This window comes from Phaeoacremonium minimum, assembly GCF_000392275.1.
Source record: "Phaeoacremonium minimum UCRPA7 unplaced genomic scaffold PA7_03_scaffold_496, whole genome shotgun sequence".
Classification (NCBI taxonomy): Eukaryota; Fungi; Ascomycota; class Sordariomycetes; order Togniniales; family Togniniaceae; genus Phaeoacremonium; species Phaeoacremonium minimum.
In genome coordinates this window covers 1,516,786-1,533,375 of record NW_006921398.1, presented here as the reverse complement: position 1 = coordinate 1,533,375, position 16,590 = coordinate 1,516,786, and the positions used below count along the sequence as shown (strand labels likewise).

Here is a 16,590-nt window from a genome sequence, read left to right as displayed (position 1 = left end):
TTGATGGTCTGTTTTCTAATATTTTGTCATGCTGACCAGAAAGGTAGGTGGATTTGATCATTCCTCAAGACTCATGGCCCGCGATACGCGAAAAGCTTGTAGAATCCGGCAATGCCCCTGAATTCTACAAGGTCACCATGACGGTCGACGAGCTTCTGCAAGGCGACTTTTTCACAGAATACATCAAAATTGGTAAATTCTAACTCGGCGTAGCATTCTCAGAGCTCCGTGAATTGATAGATCTTACATAGGAAACGTCATGATGCTGTCCGAAGGAAGGATAAATGCCGACACCGTCTTCACATTGAAAGATGGTAGGTGATTTGACTCCCTCGAAATTGATCACCAGGCTCATATTCTGCAGGAAAGCTCACAATGTATCTTGAAAAGGAAACATATGAGCGGGCAGGCTTATTAGGCGAGCCACACGGTGTCAAGGGTAACCGGGGCCTCAAACCGCGATGGATTGTCGAATTCAACCTTCGCAGCCCATCAATGTTCAAGGGAAAGAAGGGATTTGACAGGCTTGTCTATGCCTGCAAGAATGTGCTTAACAGTCCTGTCAATTGGCTATTCTGCAATCTATCCACAAAGAGTGAGAAGACTCTCATTGTCCATGATTCATTGCTAACTTCATAAGCCCCTGATCCGGATCCCATTCTAGCCTTCGGGGCCACGAGGCATGTTATAGAGCCGCAGATTGAGGCTGAGCTGCATGCCATGGTGCCTCTCCTAAAGCCTCCGACAGAGTTCCTTACCGATCACTCTCGAATCGACTTCGAGGACTTTGCAACGGAGATATATGAATGGGTGTCCTTACTGCGTCTCCAAAGTCCTCGCGTGCTTCCCGAGGACAGTGTGGATCCATTCATAAGTCGCTACCAAGTGCCCGGCAATCCTGATCAAGACCAGAAGCAAAAGCTCTGCAGGATCTCATGGCAGGGCCTTGTTTCCCCAATTTGGTCTCGCAACACGCTCATCGACATTATACGCGCTGTTCCGAGCCAGTCGTGGTTTTCGTTATCGACATCTGAGTTTTCCAGGGGCTTCATTGGAGACAACGCTGAACGCACAGTCCTCCGACCGCCAAAGTCGGCCGGTGAATACTTGCTGTGGGAGATCAAAGGTCACGAGTGATCCGCATACTCTTTCAACCTTGTCTTGCACGAACGTTGCGATCCTCGGTTAGGTTCTCCCCAGCAATTGCCTCCTCCACCAATCGTCGCAGCTCGGCTTGGCCAGCCTCGGTGTGGAAATCCTCTCTGGCCGCCAACTCGTCGATCCTTCTTCTAAGCTCTGGATTGGGAGGCGGTGCGATATCATCATCTGGCTCAGTCACTGCACCCATTCTCACCGAGAGGCCTTCAGGTACTGGTGGAAGATCACCGGCGACGTTCACATCTGTGCCATTGACGGTAATTCCGTTTGTTGCTCCCGCCGTCTCCTGACTCTTCAGATACTCTGCGACTTCAGGGAAGTCCCCCTCTTGTTCAATCTTTTCCCGCGCAGTCAATCCATCGTCCCCAGTTATCTTGGGATCCAAGCCTAGCTCTTCTACCAGCACCCTAGCGGCTTCGGCTGTTTCAACAACGAAAAGAGCGGTCTCTGAGTCTTCGTCGCGCAAATCGACGGGCACGCTAAAGTCCTTCACAAGGCTTCGTAGTAGATCGAGGTGATTGTAGCTTGCCGCGGCGTGGATCAGAGAGTAGCCGTGCTCGTCTTGTCGGGATGCGAGGCCAGGATTCTCTTGGAGGAGGGGCAGCAGCGCGGGGCTGTTGTCTGCAGCGAGGAGGTATGGATTGGGCGGCATGTTGATATAAACAACTCGAAAGTCCGTCTGAATCTATAGCTTGCTATGTTTGACAGCTTCAAGGAAGCAGACCCACGAATGTCCGGTGCGGAATAACTCGACTGTTTCCACCAGTGAAGGAGCTCTCTAGAGATCGCGGGCCAAAATGAACTTTTTTGGCTGTGGTGGGGCTTGAGCTTGGTTAGTGCGAAGCCTCGATTGCTGCATACATCAATACAGTATCCAGCTTAGTCATGTAAGCCGGAGCCACGCCGAGTGATGCCGCTCGGCATGTCTTACAAGTTACAAGGCATGATATTGTCACCGCATCGGATTATCCTGGAATCTACCATGAATTTTGTGGATGTCTACTTATATAGACTATTGGTGATCAGCTATAGCCCGCCAAATATCATTAATACAGTTGAGCACATCAGGTGGAAGTGATCCCTTTTTGATATCTCCAACGTTCTTTTCCAGATGCCAGATCTTTGAAGCGCCAATGATAATACCATCTTCGGGTGTAAGCGCAGAATGAAAACACAACCATCTCATTGCAGCCTCAGGTAGTCCGATCCCATGTGGGCGAAGTGTCTCGGAAAGAGTCCGTATACCGTCATGAAACTGTGGCTTATCATAAAGGCTTGCGAAAAAGTTCCCTGCTGGATTTTTGCCGTCGAACCTGGTCCCTTCCGTCTGACCTGCCGACAGTTTCCCCGACAGGAAACCACCGGCGAGAGGACTGTAAGCCACAAACTGCATGTTGTGTTTGCGAAGCAGTGGGAATAGAGAGTCCTCGACACCGCGACAAATCAAGTTGTATTGACCTTGATAGACGCTCGGTTTGACAAATCCGTTCTCCTCGCAAACGGCAATCCAACTTTCAATAAGTTCTGCAGGGAAATTCGACAGTCCGAGTTTCGAGAACAAGCCTTTTCGAAACAGCTCATCCATCACGGACGCTTGTTCATAAATAGGCGTGGTTGGGTCTGGAGTGTACGCATAGAAAGTCTCAAATTTGTCCAAGTTCAAACGTTGAAGACTGCCCAAAATGGACGCTCTGACAGATTCAGGAGCAAGACTGCCAGAGTGGTCGCGAGAGTCGAGCAAGTTTTTGCCGTCAACGATAAATCCCCTCTTAGAGGCACCAGCTTGCCCATAGAGCGTCTCTGCGAGATAATTGTGCCCGGGAGGATGACGAGGTGTCGTGTCCAGGTGGTTGATACTGAGCCGCTGAAGCTCATCAAGTAGATGCTCAACATCCTTGATAGTATGAAACTCGGAGGACTCACTGCCAGTGAGTCCGCTACCAAATATCAAATATGGAGGAGCTGAAGCCATAACGCCTGAGCTTTCACAGTACTCAAGAGTTTCAAGGGGGGTATTCATTAAAAAGGCTCACAATGCCGCGTAAGTAGGAATTGTTGGTGACAATCTTCATCTTGCAGTCAAGAGAGCGGACTCGAGGATGACATCTTATATATTTTTTGGTTGGTCGTGTTTCTGCGTTTGATTCCGCTTTTACTCCTGAAAGAGTGACAATCAGTAGTATAGAAGCCCATGAACAGATCATGCCAGGTTTGTCATCCGCGTCACTACAGTGGAGTGGGCATGACGCTCACCGTTGCCGGCGCCGGAATTGTGGGGCTCCGGTCCGCCGTGCTGGCGGACGAGTCGTATGGCACAGCGGATCAGCATGCGCCCGCGTACCAGGCTCCAAACGCCGTCTCCTGGCGATAGATAAGCTTATTCTCAACGCCGCCTGCGCCGCAGCACGAAAGCTTGATATAATGACAATTTAAGGTAATGCAAGACTCTCATACGTCTCTCGGAGGACATTATTTATTTTGTTAGCTTAGGATTTCCCCCCTGAATGACAATACCAAACACTAGCTTGGCTCTGCTTGCCTGCTATGTTCACCTTCCAGGTTGTCTGCCCCTGACTCCAGTCTAATGATACCATCAATTTGTACGCCGTCTAAGTCATGCACTTCCATATACCATTAACGCCTATCGCAGATTTCCCGCCACCACAAAGTGCTTTGATGAAAGGTCGCTAAGCACAGTGCCATTTGTCGAGTCTTTCTTTGAACCACCCGCTTGTAGTCATCAGAGCAGTTTTCCTCTCTGACATGGTTGGCGCGTAACCCTGGCCCATAAGCACTTTGTCGTCCATCCTACACAGGTCCTCGACATAGCTCCACTGCACGCATTCAGCCCAGCCCCTGCAGGCGGCTTCACAAGCATCGACAGACTGCCACGCTTGCTTCCAGAGGGCGTTATTGTGCTTGCCCTCGGGGGTGGGCGGAGCCTCCTTGTTTGCGGAGGTGACTCTGAAGAGCTCGGACTGATTGTCCCACCACTCAATCCGTTTCTGGAGAGCTGGTGCAATCATCTCGTTGAAGAAGTCACAGTGACGTAGCGGTTTCTAGTAATTCGGGGTTAGCCATGGGTTGAAATATGCGCTTATTAAAGGTAGTACATACTGTGAAATTCCAGCCCTTCTCCAATTTGAAATATCTTGCTACATCGCGATTGTGCACTTTGTGCCAAGATAGCAAGGGATCACACCAGTTCCATCTGCTGAAACCAAAGTTCCAATGAACTACAGGGTTAAACCCCCAGGTAAATTTTTCGTTTCCGTTCTCTTCACCAAATCGTACCCCGTACTTGTTAAGAGCAAGACCCAGAACCTGATCACCACAGCAGTGATCAGCCGTGTACTGATTGAAGTCCTCGGCCATGTTGGGGTTGCGGCCAAATGATTGCTCCCATGCGCCCCTCGACAGCGCAAATCCAGCGCCGCCGTGGGCAAACACGACATCTGATTTCGCGGCGTAGCTACCAAGGTAGTGAGGCTGCTGCCAGTCGAAAGTCGATAGATAGGCTAGGACGTTTGGAAGGAACAGATAGGCATCGTCCTCCATGTAGATATACCACTTTGCCTTCGGCCAATTCTCGCCAGCATGCTGGATGAGAGGAAGGAATTTGTACTTGTCGATGACCCAACCACCAGGCGGTCCATAATTGTCGCCTGCCACACCAGCAGATTCGGCGTACACGTTGTTGTTCGCAAACTCGACCTGGGTGCGGTAGACCTCGAAGTCCGATCTGGCCCTAGCAGTTTCCGACGTGTTCGCTAAAACGTCGATGATGCTGAAGTCCCCGACTGTTTCTGGGTAATCGGAATAAATAACGAGATTGTCTTTGCTGATCCGATCTTCTGAAAAAGTCGTAGGCAGGTGGACTAGTAGACGCTTCCACATCGATGTACTGCCTGTCTTCATGATAAGCAGGACATCTTCTGAAGAAAGTCTGTCCCCAGCCTGGTGCGGTGGTATAGGGACAGCAGCATGTGTCGGCTCGGCAATTGGCACCTCGGTTGAGTCCGATGGTATGGCATTTGAAACGATATCAGAACCCAGGTCTTTCCCGGATTGCCATTCTATCACTGTGCCCAGATTGTTCACTGTCGGATCTATGAGGCAGTAGAAGAGCCAGATACAAACGGTGATAATGATCGCCGGGACCAGCCGATTATTCTTGTACGTGACAATCATGTCGCACAACGCTTCAGGTGTATGACAGACATACAGAAACAACGTTGAACAGGAAGGCAGTCCGAACAGAGAGGGCGGGAAGAAGAAAGGGAAGTCTGAGGACAATGAAGATTCAAGCCGTGCAAAGACGCGAGACTCGGTCTCTGTTGCACGGCGCTTGACCCAGTCTTCAATCTGCCCTGGAAGAGGGCCGATGATTAGGCAGTCATCCAGGGGGGAGATCTAGCTAGTGTCATTACAGAAATAGAGCCTCAACTTCTCTTCAATTTGAGGAGCAAAACCTGATACGAGCTTCAGGGGTCGCGAATGGCTTCTAGGGCTAGCCGGCCTGGCGTCCCAGGATGCATCTTGGCTTCTGGTGAGTGGTGGGGTTGAATAGCGCCCGGGCTCATTCACCAGAGGACTGGCTGCAAATTTTCCATGGAGTGCATATTTCCGGCGCCGAGCCCCTTATTCTTGGATGGAAATCTCACTGGAGGAACAGCCAAGCAGTGAGATCTAGTCACGCACATCTTCAGTTGCTTTATTACGAGCCTTACACTCTTGCGATTCGACTGTGCCGCTCCTGTGACATCTTGCCGTGTCGAGCCTCTCTTGAGTCAGCACCGGAGCGTTGCGGGCGTTAAGTGGCTGCCGCCTAAAATACGGGAACTATCCGGGGCACGATGCAACGGTCTTCTATGCAGTCACCCTGGACCAGTTAAGAAACACGGGACCAACGGTGTGGCTTAGCGAGATGCTGGGATCCACCCCCTGGTCCCCTTATTGACCCAGACGCGATCCTCATGATAATTCGAGCATAAAGTCTTTAAGATTGGTTGGCCAGGGTGTACCTGCTTGGTAGTTTCTTGGGCTGATCTCTAGGCTTCTAGCCTCTCTTGGGATGCCTCCACGGCGAGAGCGGGCCGAGTCAAGTCTTGTATACCGTGTGGCTCCTCATTAGGGGAAGGAATAAAACCCTCGACAAGATTGTCGTGATTTGCACTTTTCGTCCTTTGTCTGGACTCGATCGTCGTTCTTGTCGCGTGCTCCCTTTGGATTCCCTGCCCTGCTAGCCCAATGATCAAGCCCGAAGACGGGCCCGGCCGGGATGCCGATCTCGGGGATGCACCGGCCTACGGCCGGCACGTCTCGCCATTCCGCCAATTTCTCAATATTTTCGGGTGCTTACTGGCAATTCCTTGCTACTATCTCACAACAGTACATAGTCGATACCCGGTCACGTTGGATATCCTTATCACTATCGCCTTGACTGAACTCAATCGCTTCGTCGTCGAAGGACGACGCATAGAGTTTTATGATGAGCAGCGTCACCGAGAGTACAGTAATATCGATGAAAAATGTGACTGGGAGAAGATCGACTTGGAGGTACAACCCGTCGCTCCGAAGTTGGAATGCCTGGCAGCTGTGGTGGGTTGGAGAGAGGATCCTGCCTTGTACGAGCGAGCTCTAGAGAGCTACAAGTCTGCTAGAAGCTGCGTTTCTCTGCTTGCCGGCATTGATGGAGACGAAACCGAGGATCAAGATATGATAAATGTTTTCAACAAGGTAAATTTCTTAGTTCACCCATGAGAACTCAGCACGTCGCAGGCAAGCGCATGCCAATACTAACCTCACCTCAGGTCTTTCCCAGCAATTCCAAAGTGATACAAGTTCCTGAGCCACTTGGCGAGATTGCTGAGAAGGTTAAACAAAAGACGATCGCTATGCAGAAACAGTATGGTCAGCCCGTGACCGAGGTAGAGGCAGACAAGGTAGCTATGCAATATTGCATAGACCTTGCGAAGAGCATACTGAGACAGCACAAAGTATCATTTGGTACTCCTGGTGGCATTAAGCAGCTCTGCATCAAGCAGCGCCATATGCACAAGAAAGGCATCATGTTTACGACTTTTGTCTTCTCTCTTGTCGTTGCAGATATTCTAGGAGTCGAATTTCTCTGGTCATCTGACTCGGACACAATTGTCTTCCCGGATTCCCTCGAAGGCACAATTAACACGATTGCAGGCGACCCTACTGCTGGTGGTGCAAGCTCTGGGTTGATCGTTCACAATGCTGATGAAACAGCTGTGACAAATCTTGCGGCGACAGTATATTGGGGCGAATTATACTTGACACGCTCTACGCCTGCTTGTACGGGAACGAGTGATTGTCAAAGCGGTCCAAGCACAGCGTTCAGACTCGCCGCTCTCCCAGCTGTTCTCGTACCCTGGTATCTTCAGACTGTTTTTGGAAAGAGAATGGTAAGCATCAGCAGAGTCGTTGGTCTTCACAAATTACTAATGGCCTGTAGATTGTCAACGAGGACCGACACTTGACAACAAATTTGCTACTTCGCGGGTGGCGAGTAATCTATGCCTCAGACACTCTCACCGCAACAGATACCCCGACTACCATGTCAAGATGGCTTAAACAGCAGGTACGGTGGGCTCGAGCAACACATATCGAATCTCTCCTTCAACCACGTGTATATGCCATCAGCAACCCCTTGCTCTTCTATGGCATGGCTAAACGGGAATTTGGCCCTGCCATTGGAGCCATTGCTATCATCTATTATTTCTTTACATCAAAACAACTCTTCGCCTTCTCAGTCCTCGATCTTGCTTTGAGAGTAATAGTGGGATGTTTTTACAATCTTCTGAGAAACCCGGACCGACTTAACAGACACTCGCTACGCTGGGTTATTCCTGGCATTTTCTTTTACTATGTTCCACTTCCTGCTGTACAAGTTTGGAGCATGCTGACTCTCACCGCTGACGGTTGGGGGACAACAATGCGGGCAAGCGGTGAAAGAGCACGAAGGGACAGTTTGCGAAAAGCATGGTTTGAGACAGGGTTCTTCGTTGTCTGGATGGGCATTGTAGCAGGATCGGTAGTGAAGTATCTTGCGGCGTTCTACTGTCTTCCGGGGCTGCAGACAGCATTGGCAGTTTTCTTTAGCATCAGCATAGCATCGGTTGGCGCATGGCATATTACGGTTAAGGGTTCATAGAATTAGACTCTAAAACACCACACGATACGGTAAACACGAATTAATAAGAGTAAACAAGCTAAAATAAAAAGAGTATACTGATTCGTCTCAAGAATGTGTGATTCGGTCCTATGTCTGACAAGCTGTTTTAAGCAAGAGTATTGTCCTTCTCGGAGAACATCCAATAGTCTATTGAGTTGCACAATCGGCTTGTATAAGTGACTTAGGCCACCATCGACTTTGGAGGAGAATTGAGGCAGTTATTGCATTATGGGATTGCCGGGGATCTCGGTTAGCCCTAACAGATGTTTAGCTGGTCACTGTTGGATAATTGCAGCACAGGAAGCTGCAACTCACATCCGTCTACGTCTTCTACAGCAGTTTGACGTAGCGTGCATTTCATAGCTTCTTCGGAGGTTTGGGTCTTCAGCTGACCGCATACCGCATTCGCACAGCGAGCATCTAGTGCACGCTGAAGACTGTCATCTTTCCAACCGAACACATAGTCGCCGTGTTGTGAATACCCATTCCTATATGATCAAGATTTAATATTAAAACCAAATGTCAAAAAACTGAGGTTAACATACGCATCACCAGTACTCCAGACAAATGGCTGAGAACCATCTTCAGGCCAGAGATCCGGATCGTTGAATCGCGCCGTCTATTCAACATGATGTTAGCGAGCTATAATCCGATCTCAGATCTATCTACTCATTACTTACATCCCACATAACTTCGTACATCAGCTGCGGCAGCTTGACAGGATGAGTATCCGGGCAATCACCCCCTGACTCGAAGCTGCCGTTCACTGGGTATGCAACGTGGCTTTTATGATCCGGGCTATCTGTGTTCTTTCCATCCCAGCAGGTGGGGAAAGTAATTGTTGTACGGATCCCACCGCCGCAAAACCCCTTTGGGAATTGCTGGGAATCTGTACCCGTGCAGGGTGCACCACCTCGATCGAGATCCGCTGTCAAGCAGCGATGACAGAGTTGTCGTTGCATTCCCTGTGACGTACGAAGAACGGCATCTCCTACAAGCATGCGAAATCCAGGTTTAAAAGCTGTCACTTTCGTCTTACCATCATATGGCGGAATGTAGTACACTGTAATGCCACCAACGCCACGCAGACCGACATTCGGGAACTGAGGCACGCGTTTATATGTTCCATTGCGTGCCCGAAAGTACATGACTGCTGTCCAATAATTAGAGAAATCCTCGGAAAAAGTGCAGCTCGTGCATGTTGAGTCTTTGACAAGGTCGTGCCTTGCTGGGTCCATGGATGCATTGAAGGAGTTGCCTCCAACAATTTGATGCGTATGAGGTGAAGTGTCCTGGCCTGGGTTTACCAACGGGTCGAGACGCTCAATAACGAGCTGCGAGCACCCAAAACGTATCATTTGAGAGACACCATGCTGCGCCAACAGCGTTACGATGAAGGCTTTGCCCAGCATCGCGAGCATATTAGTCAATCGTTGCAATGGTCGTCGCACTGAGATAGGCTGGTAAACTAAGCAACAAACTCTTTCGAAGTTACGTTCCGCAGAATGCATAGCAGAAACCTCTAGATAAACCCATTTTCTGATACCACACTCAAACGGACGCCATCCGTTGATCATCTATAGTTTAATCAATGTGCAATATATCATTATATATGCATCCTTCATGTCGTTCGGTACATGCTCGAACTTCACATTGCATCCTTGCCTTATATCGGGATAAGATTGTATATCTACGGCAGTCGGCTGAGGCTACATAATATCTTCGGCAATTGATCACCACAAGAACTATAGCAACTTGAACATCGCTGACGCCATTTCAAAAAAGGCTGCCACTTAACTCTCACCTGTTTTAAAGCTTTCACGCCTGAGCGCCATTCTTTTTGACTTAGATGCAAGCACTTCTTGTAGTTATGGCAATTCATGTTGTTCGTGTTATATTGTAGCTACCAAAGAAATGGATATGCCTGATGTTGTGTTAAGTCAATCTTGAAGTTTAGCCAAAACCCGTAGCATACACAGCCAAGCAAGCTCCCCTCTTCGATTGTAATGATCATCCACTGGCGGTTAAGAAGGCTAATTACCGGCTTATACAACAGAAGTGCGACGTCTTGCTCCGACACAGGTGCTCTACTCTCTAAAAACTCTGCAGCTCACTCATCGAATTTTGTGTGTGATACTCTTACTTTCGTCATAATGTGGAAGCCTGTGTGGTCTTAATAACGCGTCCTGCACGTCCTCACCATGATAAAGACTCTATTTGGCGTCATCGCCACATCTTTGCTCCTCACTGTAGGAAGAGCTGCCCGAGTCTGCGGGCCCTCGACGAATACAACTTATGCTTGGAAAATCAACGACGCACGATTTGATGGTCCTGACCCAGATAAAGCCGATGGACTTGCAACTGTAGCGATCAGCATAAGTCCAGGAAACTCGCCAACTCTTTTCGAATGCAATGCACAATGGACAGAGGCGTGGGCCGGATGGTATGATGGTGGTAGTAACATCGTGTGGAGTGACTGCATTTGGACCGGTAATGGGCCGACACAAGACACGACTACATCATTTGCTTTGGACTGGGCAAAGCGAACAATGTATATGGCTCACACGTTCAACTGTTCTGATGCAGCAGGGTATGGACCCCTTCTGACTAGGAACGGCTCGCTTTGTTCTTTATTATAGGGCTAATAACTAAGTCGAGATTCAGATCTGATGCCTTAGCAATTGGCACTGTCAACCTAGACATGAATTGCACAACAGATGCAGACTCAACTAATCACTGCGCTCTTAAAACGCCCGCGACATTCAACACCAACACGAAAGCATCTCACTTAGATCCGAGCACAGCATGCGCGTATAGTTCCACGCGGTACGAGTCTTGGCAGCTCGAGAACTGGCAACGAAGTTACGAGATGAACCCTGGATCGGTAGCCCCTGGATCTACAACACCGCCTCCACAAGACTCAGGGCCATCATTTACACTGAAAAATATGGCCGGAGGCGACGTGTTTCGCTGCTCAACACTGACCAAAGGGAACTCCTCATTTCAGGGGAGCTGCAACGTGACAGCAACTGGAGACCCGGCCACCAGTGCTGACTTTAGCTTCGACCCAGAGCTTGATATTCTCACCGTCACGCAACACTGGGCTTGCAGTAATTCGTAGGTGACCGCTCTGGATTATCCAAGACGCTTCAGTTACTGACACTCTATAAATAGATCATCTGTTGATGCCGTGGGTGTCGGATATATCCAAGCAGGTTGTGATTTCCAAGACTTCCAGGGAAATATACTTATTTGTACTTCCAAACCGCTCTGGATTGGAACAGAACCGCTGTCTTGAGTCTCTAAAGCACTGACAGATTTATGATTATGGATTTCACACCTGTAATCTATTTTAGACTTGAAAAGAAATAGCTCAGTATAAGATGTGTCACGGGCTCAGGTAACCTTGCCAGCTGCCTATTCTCGAGAACCAAATTGAGTTGAGAGTTCTCGGCGGCCTTGGCATGGAATCGATCGGAATAGTTTGGTGTGTCTCTGCGTACCAAGAGACGTTCCTACTCTTCGCTACTAAGCTTCAGTTGCCTCCTGATTACCTCCTGTTGCACCACCGCGGTATCCCACCAGACCTTTGCCTCTAGAATCTGTAATCCATCAGTCCCCTGTCCTTCCACTTCGCTCTTTCCAACTAGGAACATCAAGAAACGAGGTACAACAATAGGATCGGAGCCAGCGAGTTTACCGCTCATGTTGAACGCTGTTTCTGTATCAATCATGATCCAGTTTGCGTCCCTATCTGAAGCAGCTTCCATTTCCGAGGCCGGAAATAGGCGAATGATTTTGTTGTCGTGATAGACAGAGACAAATGGTCCAAAGAGCCCCCCTATCCACGACCAGATTTCTTGTCCACCATTGTACACAGTTCCGTTGCTATTATAGAATCTGGCACTTGGTGCATACCAGTTATGGAACGGGCCAGTGATGTCAATCGCGTCCACCTTCTTAGTATAGACTTCAAGGAAGCGCAGAGCCGGAATTGCCCTGGTTGCAGCATTCCAAGAACCATGTTGAGAGAATACACTTGCCACCATCGTGATCTGTACTGAACAGTTGAAGCTGCGCTGAGGCGTATTTCTGCTCGACGAAGCAGGTGAATTATCTCATCCAGATGATATAATTTCCGATGTGAGTGGTATTTTGCTTTTTATTTCATATTTGGAATTGTACTTGACTTGGCTTATACATACGCCATTTAGTCCTGGGTGATAAGTCGACAAGTTCTCAATTGTTTGCAAGCGGTGTGTCGGTATACGACAACTAAAACGATTAGTAATTATAACTTACTCTTGCCCAACGCGCACCCGAGGCACTATACAAGATCAAAGGATACTGAATGATATGTCTTTTTCTGATTACTGATTCTTGTGGCTTACTGATGTTTATGGCAGCACAGATAATCTGAGACTGTTTGACCAGTTACACAAGCCCACCTCGGTATCTCGAGCGAAATGATCTCTGAAGAAGACTGTGAGGCCGAAGGCTACAAGTTGAATGTATCGCTACTTCTGAGTCGTTACTCAGCAAGCCTTGGGTACAAAAGACGAATGACCGCCGGCCAAATGGAGTTGTTCAAAAGAGGACGACATCTGTTCATCCCCCCTACCCTTCCAACTTCGTTTCGCGTCAAGGGGAATTTTCTAAATTACTATATCCTACTCTTTCGAGACTCATCAGGAGTTCATGAGTAAAAGTACGCCCAAACGCCAACACAAGAGAAACCAAGATGGTCCACGAAGACATCTTCTACAAACCTCTCAAGGGCGAGACTTCTGGCCTCCCACATGACCCATTCAAGAGTTTCGCTATCCCCCGACCCATCGGGTGGATTAGCACCACTAGTCAAGCCGGTAAAGACAATCTGGCCCCCTTCAGCCAGTTTACCAACGTCTCGTTTGATCCTCCTACAATCCTGTACGTGACTAGTATCGGGGTTCCCTGGGTCAAAGCTAACAACTACCAGTTTTGTTGGCCATCAAGATCTTTTCAAGAACCGTTCTAGAGATACCGTTATGAACTGTATTGAAACGAATGAATTTGTCTGGAACATGGCAACGTATATCTCTAGCTTCAAATAAGAGAGGATATGTCGAGAAGTTGACAAAATACTGACAGATATGATCTCCGCGAGGAAGTAAACTTAACCGGAAAGGAGACTTACGAGGATGAGTTCGAGGAGTTCGGAATAAAAAAGACCCCTTCGATACTCGTTCGTCCTCCTCGCGTCGCTGACTCGCCAGTTTCTTTCGAGTGTCGTGTTCATAGTATCGTGCGCGTTTCCAACGAGTTCCACGGCAAGAAGACTGCTGGCCCCCACATGGTTGGCAATTCGGACATAGTGATCGGACGCGTTCTTGGCATCCACATTAAGGGTGAATACATTACTGGCGACGGAGTGAGTTATGACAACACATGAATGTCTAGGTACAGATGGCTAATGTAATACTTTGCAGTTGTTTGATGTCTTGAAGGCAGCCCCAATCGCTAGACTCGGCTACCACCAGTATACTCACATTCAAAGCGTTTTCGATATGAGTATTCCAGCTATGCCTAACCAAGACCCCATAGTAAACGCGGTTCAGGCAGGAAACCTCCCATACGAGAACCCTGATGCAGACGATGAGGAACAGAAATTACCAGATTTGACACACAGTTTTTAGTATAGGTTGCAATAGTAGTCCACATGAAAATCTTTTGGTTACTTACAAAGTTTACGAGCGATAGTTACATAGTGACGTAGACTCGGAAGTAAACTAAATATTTCTCTTCTCTAGATGTGATGTACATGTTTTCTATGCGCCTTCCACGCCGTAGGTAGTATTAGTGCCGGAGCTCTTGTCGAGGCTCTCTGTCTGGATTGGGTCCTAGCCTCAAGTTCCGAAGACGCTTTTCTGGTTGAGCGCCATAACCATGTGGGTATATCCTCACGACTCCAAATGCAAACGCCGGTGCCATGCATGCATGCATTGAGAGAACCCTGCTCTCTGACTCGTCTGCTCATTTACTTCGGCCGCCTGGGCCCCCAATCCATTATCGATGCTTCATGCGGTTCAACAGATTTTCAGAAGTGAGAACCAAATCTTGCCCTCTTGGATCTCGTCATGCTACGAGCGAACTTGCGGCGGGCAACAGTTGCGTTGCCAGCAGTAGCTCCATCGGCCAGCTGAACAGGGACAACTCCACCAAATGGACCGGCCCTGGCGTCATTTTGGCATCGCACGAGACAGACGTTGTCTTGACCGGCGACGGTCCCGGTGCATGTCTGATCAGCTGGGATTGCGGCAACCATGGGAAAGTCAGTTGCGGCTCCGTCCCTAAAGCGAGAGTCCTCGCCCGGGGGAGTAGTTGTAACCTGGAGGTTTTGCCAGGTTTGCGCGGTGCCGTCATCGTTGATTGCGCAAGTGTATGGGCCTTTGATACTCTGTTAGAAACTTCTCATTCTCCTGGAACTAGATTGCAAAGACTTACCGCCTCCGTCAGCGTTAACTTGGTGAAGAGTCATTGTGATTTCACCGCCTGCAGTCACCTGAGGAAGCTCATCACCTGTCTCGGCCAAGATGGCTGAAGTGCCGGCTTCAACATCGTTATCACCACCTGCTAGGGTCTCTCCGACTGTATCGGCGGCATCTCCCTTGAAGCGGGTGGCGTCTTGTTGAAAAGGATTGCGACGTGTACCGTCCCGTGGAGTGGATGTATCGATACCGAGAGCCATGCCAGAACCACCGGCATCGCCAACAGCATTGACAATAGCCGCATGGCCAGACACAAGGTCAGCAGCCAGCAGAAGTGAAAGGGTGAAGATGGATTTGAAAGACGACATGTTTGCTGTTCGAAGAGAAGAGTGTGGTATTAGGAGTTGTATTTTTTTTTTTAAATTAGGCGCCTGGCCGAGAAGAAGAGGGTAGAAGATCTGTAACGAAAAGAGGACCAAGTGCCTCGATATTTCGGTGGTTACTAGGAGGGAGGAGGCGAAGAAGATTGTGTTGCTGCTGCTGATGATGATGAAAGGAAATTTTTGGAAAAGCTGGAGGAGATTCTCGCCCTATTTGTACTTGGTGTCTCGCGATGAAGACAAGAAGGCGACCGTATCCATCATCAATAGTCACGACTCCACATATGGAGGCTCATTCCTCAAGAGTACCGCAAACAGCGGGAGCAGATCTCAAACAAAATATGATCGCCGTCTAGGTATAATGTAACCAATCGCAACTAATTCACTTCCTCCACAAAGCTAGAGGAGGAGGAGTTAGGCAGGGCAGGATGCATTATGAGCCAATCAGGAAGAACACATGTGTTCGAAAAGAGCAACCAAGCATATGATAACACTAGGTACATCACGGCCACAAGCATAGGTGGATCCTCAGAGACGGCGCGAATCTTGAGGATCATTGAGGCTCGGCGGTCTGGGGACTTTCTCAGGGGTTTGTTCTGTATGCATCATGCTTGTACGGCTTGCCGTACTCCGGCTTGGGACTTGCCGTTCTGGGATTGCAATGACATGATGAGGCAGCGAGGCTGTGCCCATGGCCTTCGATGCCATGACTGGATGCGGTCAGAGAACCTAGAAGAAGCTTGATAGCTGCCATCTTTAAGCTTAGCCCCGTTACCTGGCTCTGCTGTGCATGAAACATGGATGTGGAGCAGCGCGGCTGGAATCACGGCACACAAGCGATGGCATGGCGGCTGGTGTGGGTTTCAAGGAGGGAAGACCTAACAACACGAACGTGCACGCACCGCAAGCTTTCCCAGAAGAGGATGCTGTCAAGTGAACTGAACCGTTGGTCGCAACATTCCATACGCCATCCAAAATCAATGACAGAATGTCAAATTACGATGGAAACTGAACACCAGCCTCGGGTAATCCGAAAGTGTAGATGAAATGCCATCTGAATGGCGAACACAATTGAAAGTTTTGTGTCTCCGTAAGGCAATTCAAAGGCTACAGCTCTTAAGCTTTGGCCGCTTGCGAGAATGGCCGAAGCTTGCGATTGGCTACCCAAAGCTCTAGATCGCTAAAGCCCAGCTTGCAAATCTAGTCTTGGCAATTCCCCAGGTGGAGATCATAGCTGGCTGGAGGTAGTGAATCGAGAGAAAATCTACGAGTGTCGGTTGTTCCTTGGGGTTTGTTGTTTGATCGCTACTAGGCTTGGAGATCACTGCTGCGCCACGCCGCGTTGGAGAGAGAGGTAGGTGACGCACAGGGCACTCTGGGG

At 49.0% G+C, this 16,590-nt stretch overlaps 5 protein-coding genes across 5 annotated transcripts; 1 reads left to right on the top strand and 4 right to left on the bottom strand.

Moving 5' to 3' along the window:
• Positions 1-1,150: 1,150 nt before the first annotated feature.
• Positions 1,151-1,810, bottom strand: UCRPA7_7081 (putative ankyrin repeat protein; the record flags this gene model as incomplete). Its single annotated transcript, XM_007919616.1, has 1 exon — positions 1,151-1,810. One exon carries the CDS (start codon positions 1,808-1,810, stop codon positions 1,151-1,153), a length of 660 nt encoding a protein of 219 aa, XP_007917807.1.
• Positions 1,811-3,845: 2,035 nt separating this feature from the next.
• UCRPA7_7080 (putative glycosyltransferase family 31 protein) lies at positions 3,846-5,055 on the bottom strand (the record flags this gene model as incomplete). Its single annotated transcript, XM_007919615.1, has 3 exons — positions 3,846-4,217; positions 4,276-4,309; positions 4,460-5,055. 3 exons carry the CDS (start codon positions 5,053-5,055, stop codon positions 3,846-3,848), a joined length of 1,002 nt encoding a protein of 333 aa, XP_007917806.1.
• Positions 5,056-8,580: 3,525 nt separating this feature from the next.
• UCRPA7_7079 (hypothetical protein) lies at positions 8,581-9,063 on the bottom strand (the record flags this gene model as incomplete). Its single annotated transcript, XM_007919614.1, has 4 exons — positions 8,581-8,618; positions 8,678-8,850; positions 8,908-8,981; positions 9,043-9,063. The coding sequence occupies 4 exons, from the start codon at positions 9,061-9,063 to the stop codon at positions 8,581-8,583; spliced, it is 306 nt and encodes a 101-aa protein (XP_007917805.1).
• Positions 9,064-13,103: 4,040 nt separating this feature from the next.
• On the top strand, positions 13,104-13,793 carry UCRPA7_7078 (putative flavin reductase like domain protein; the record flags this gene model as incomplete). The annotated part of the gene is made up of 3 exons (XM_007919613.1): positions 13,104-13,291; positions 13,341-13,433; positions 13,493-13,793. 3 exons carry the CDS (start codon positions 13,104-13,106, stop codon positions 13,791-13,793), a joined length of 582 nt encoding a protein of 193 aa, XP_007917804.1.
• A 645-nt stretch (positions 13,794-14,438) lies between these two features.
• On the bottom strand, positions 14,439-15,197 carry UCRPA7_7077 (putative mas3 protein; the record flags this gene model as incomplete). The annotated part of the gene is made up of 2 exons (XM_007919612.1): positions 14,439-14,788; positions 14,846-15,197. 2 exons carry the CDS (start codon positions 15,195-15,197, stop codon positions 14,439-14,441), a joined length of 702 nt encoding a protein of 233 aa, XP_007917803.1.
• Positions 15,198-16,590: the final 1,393 nt, after the last annotated feature.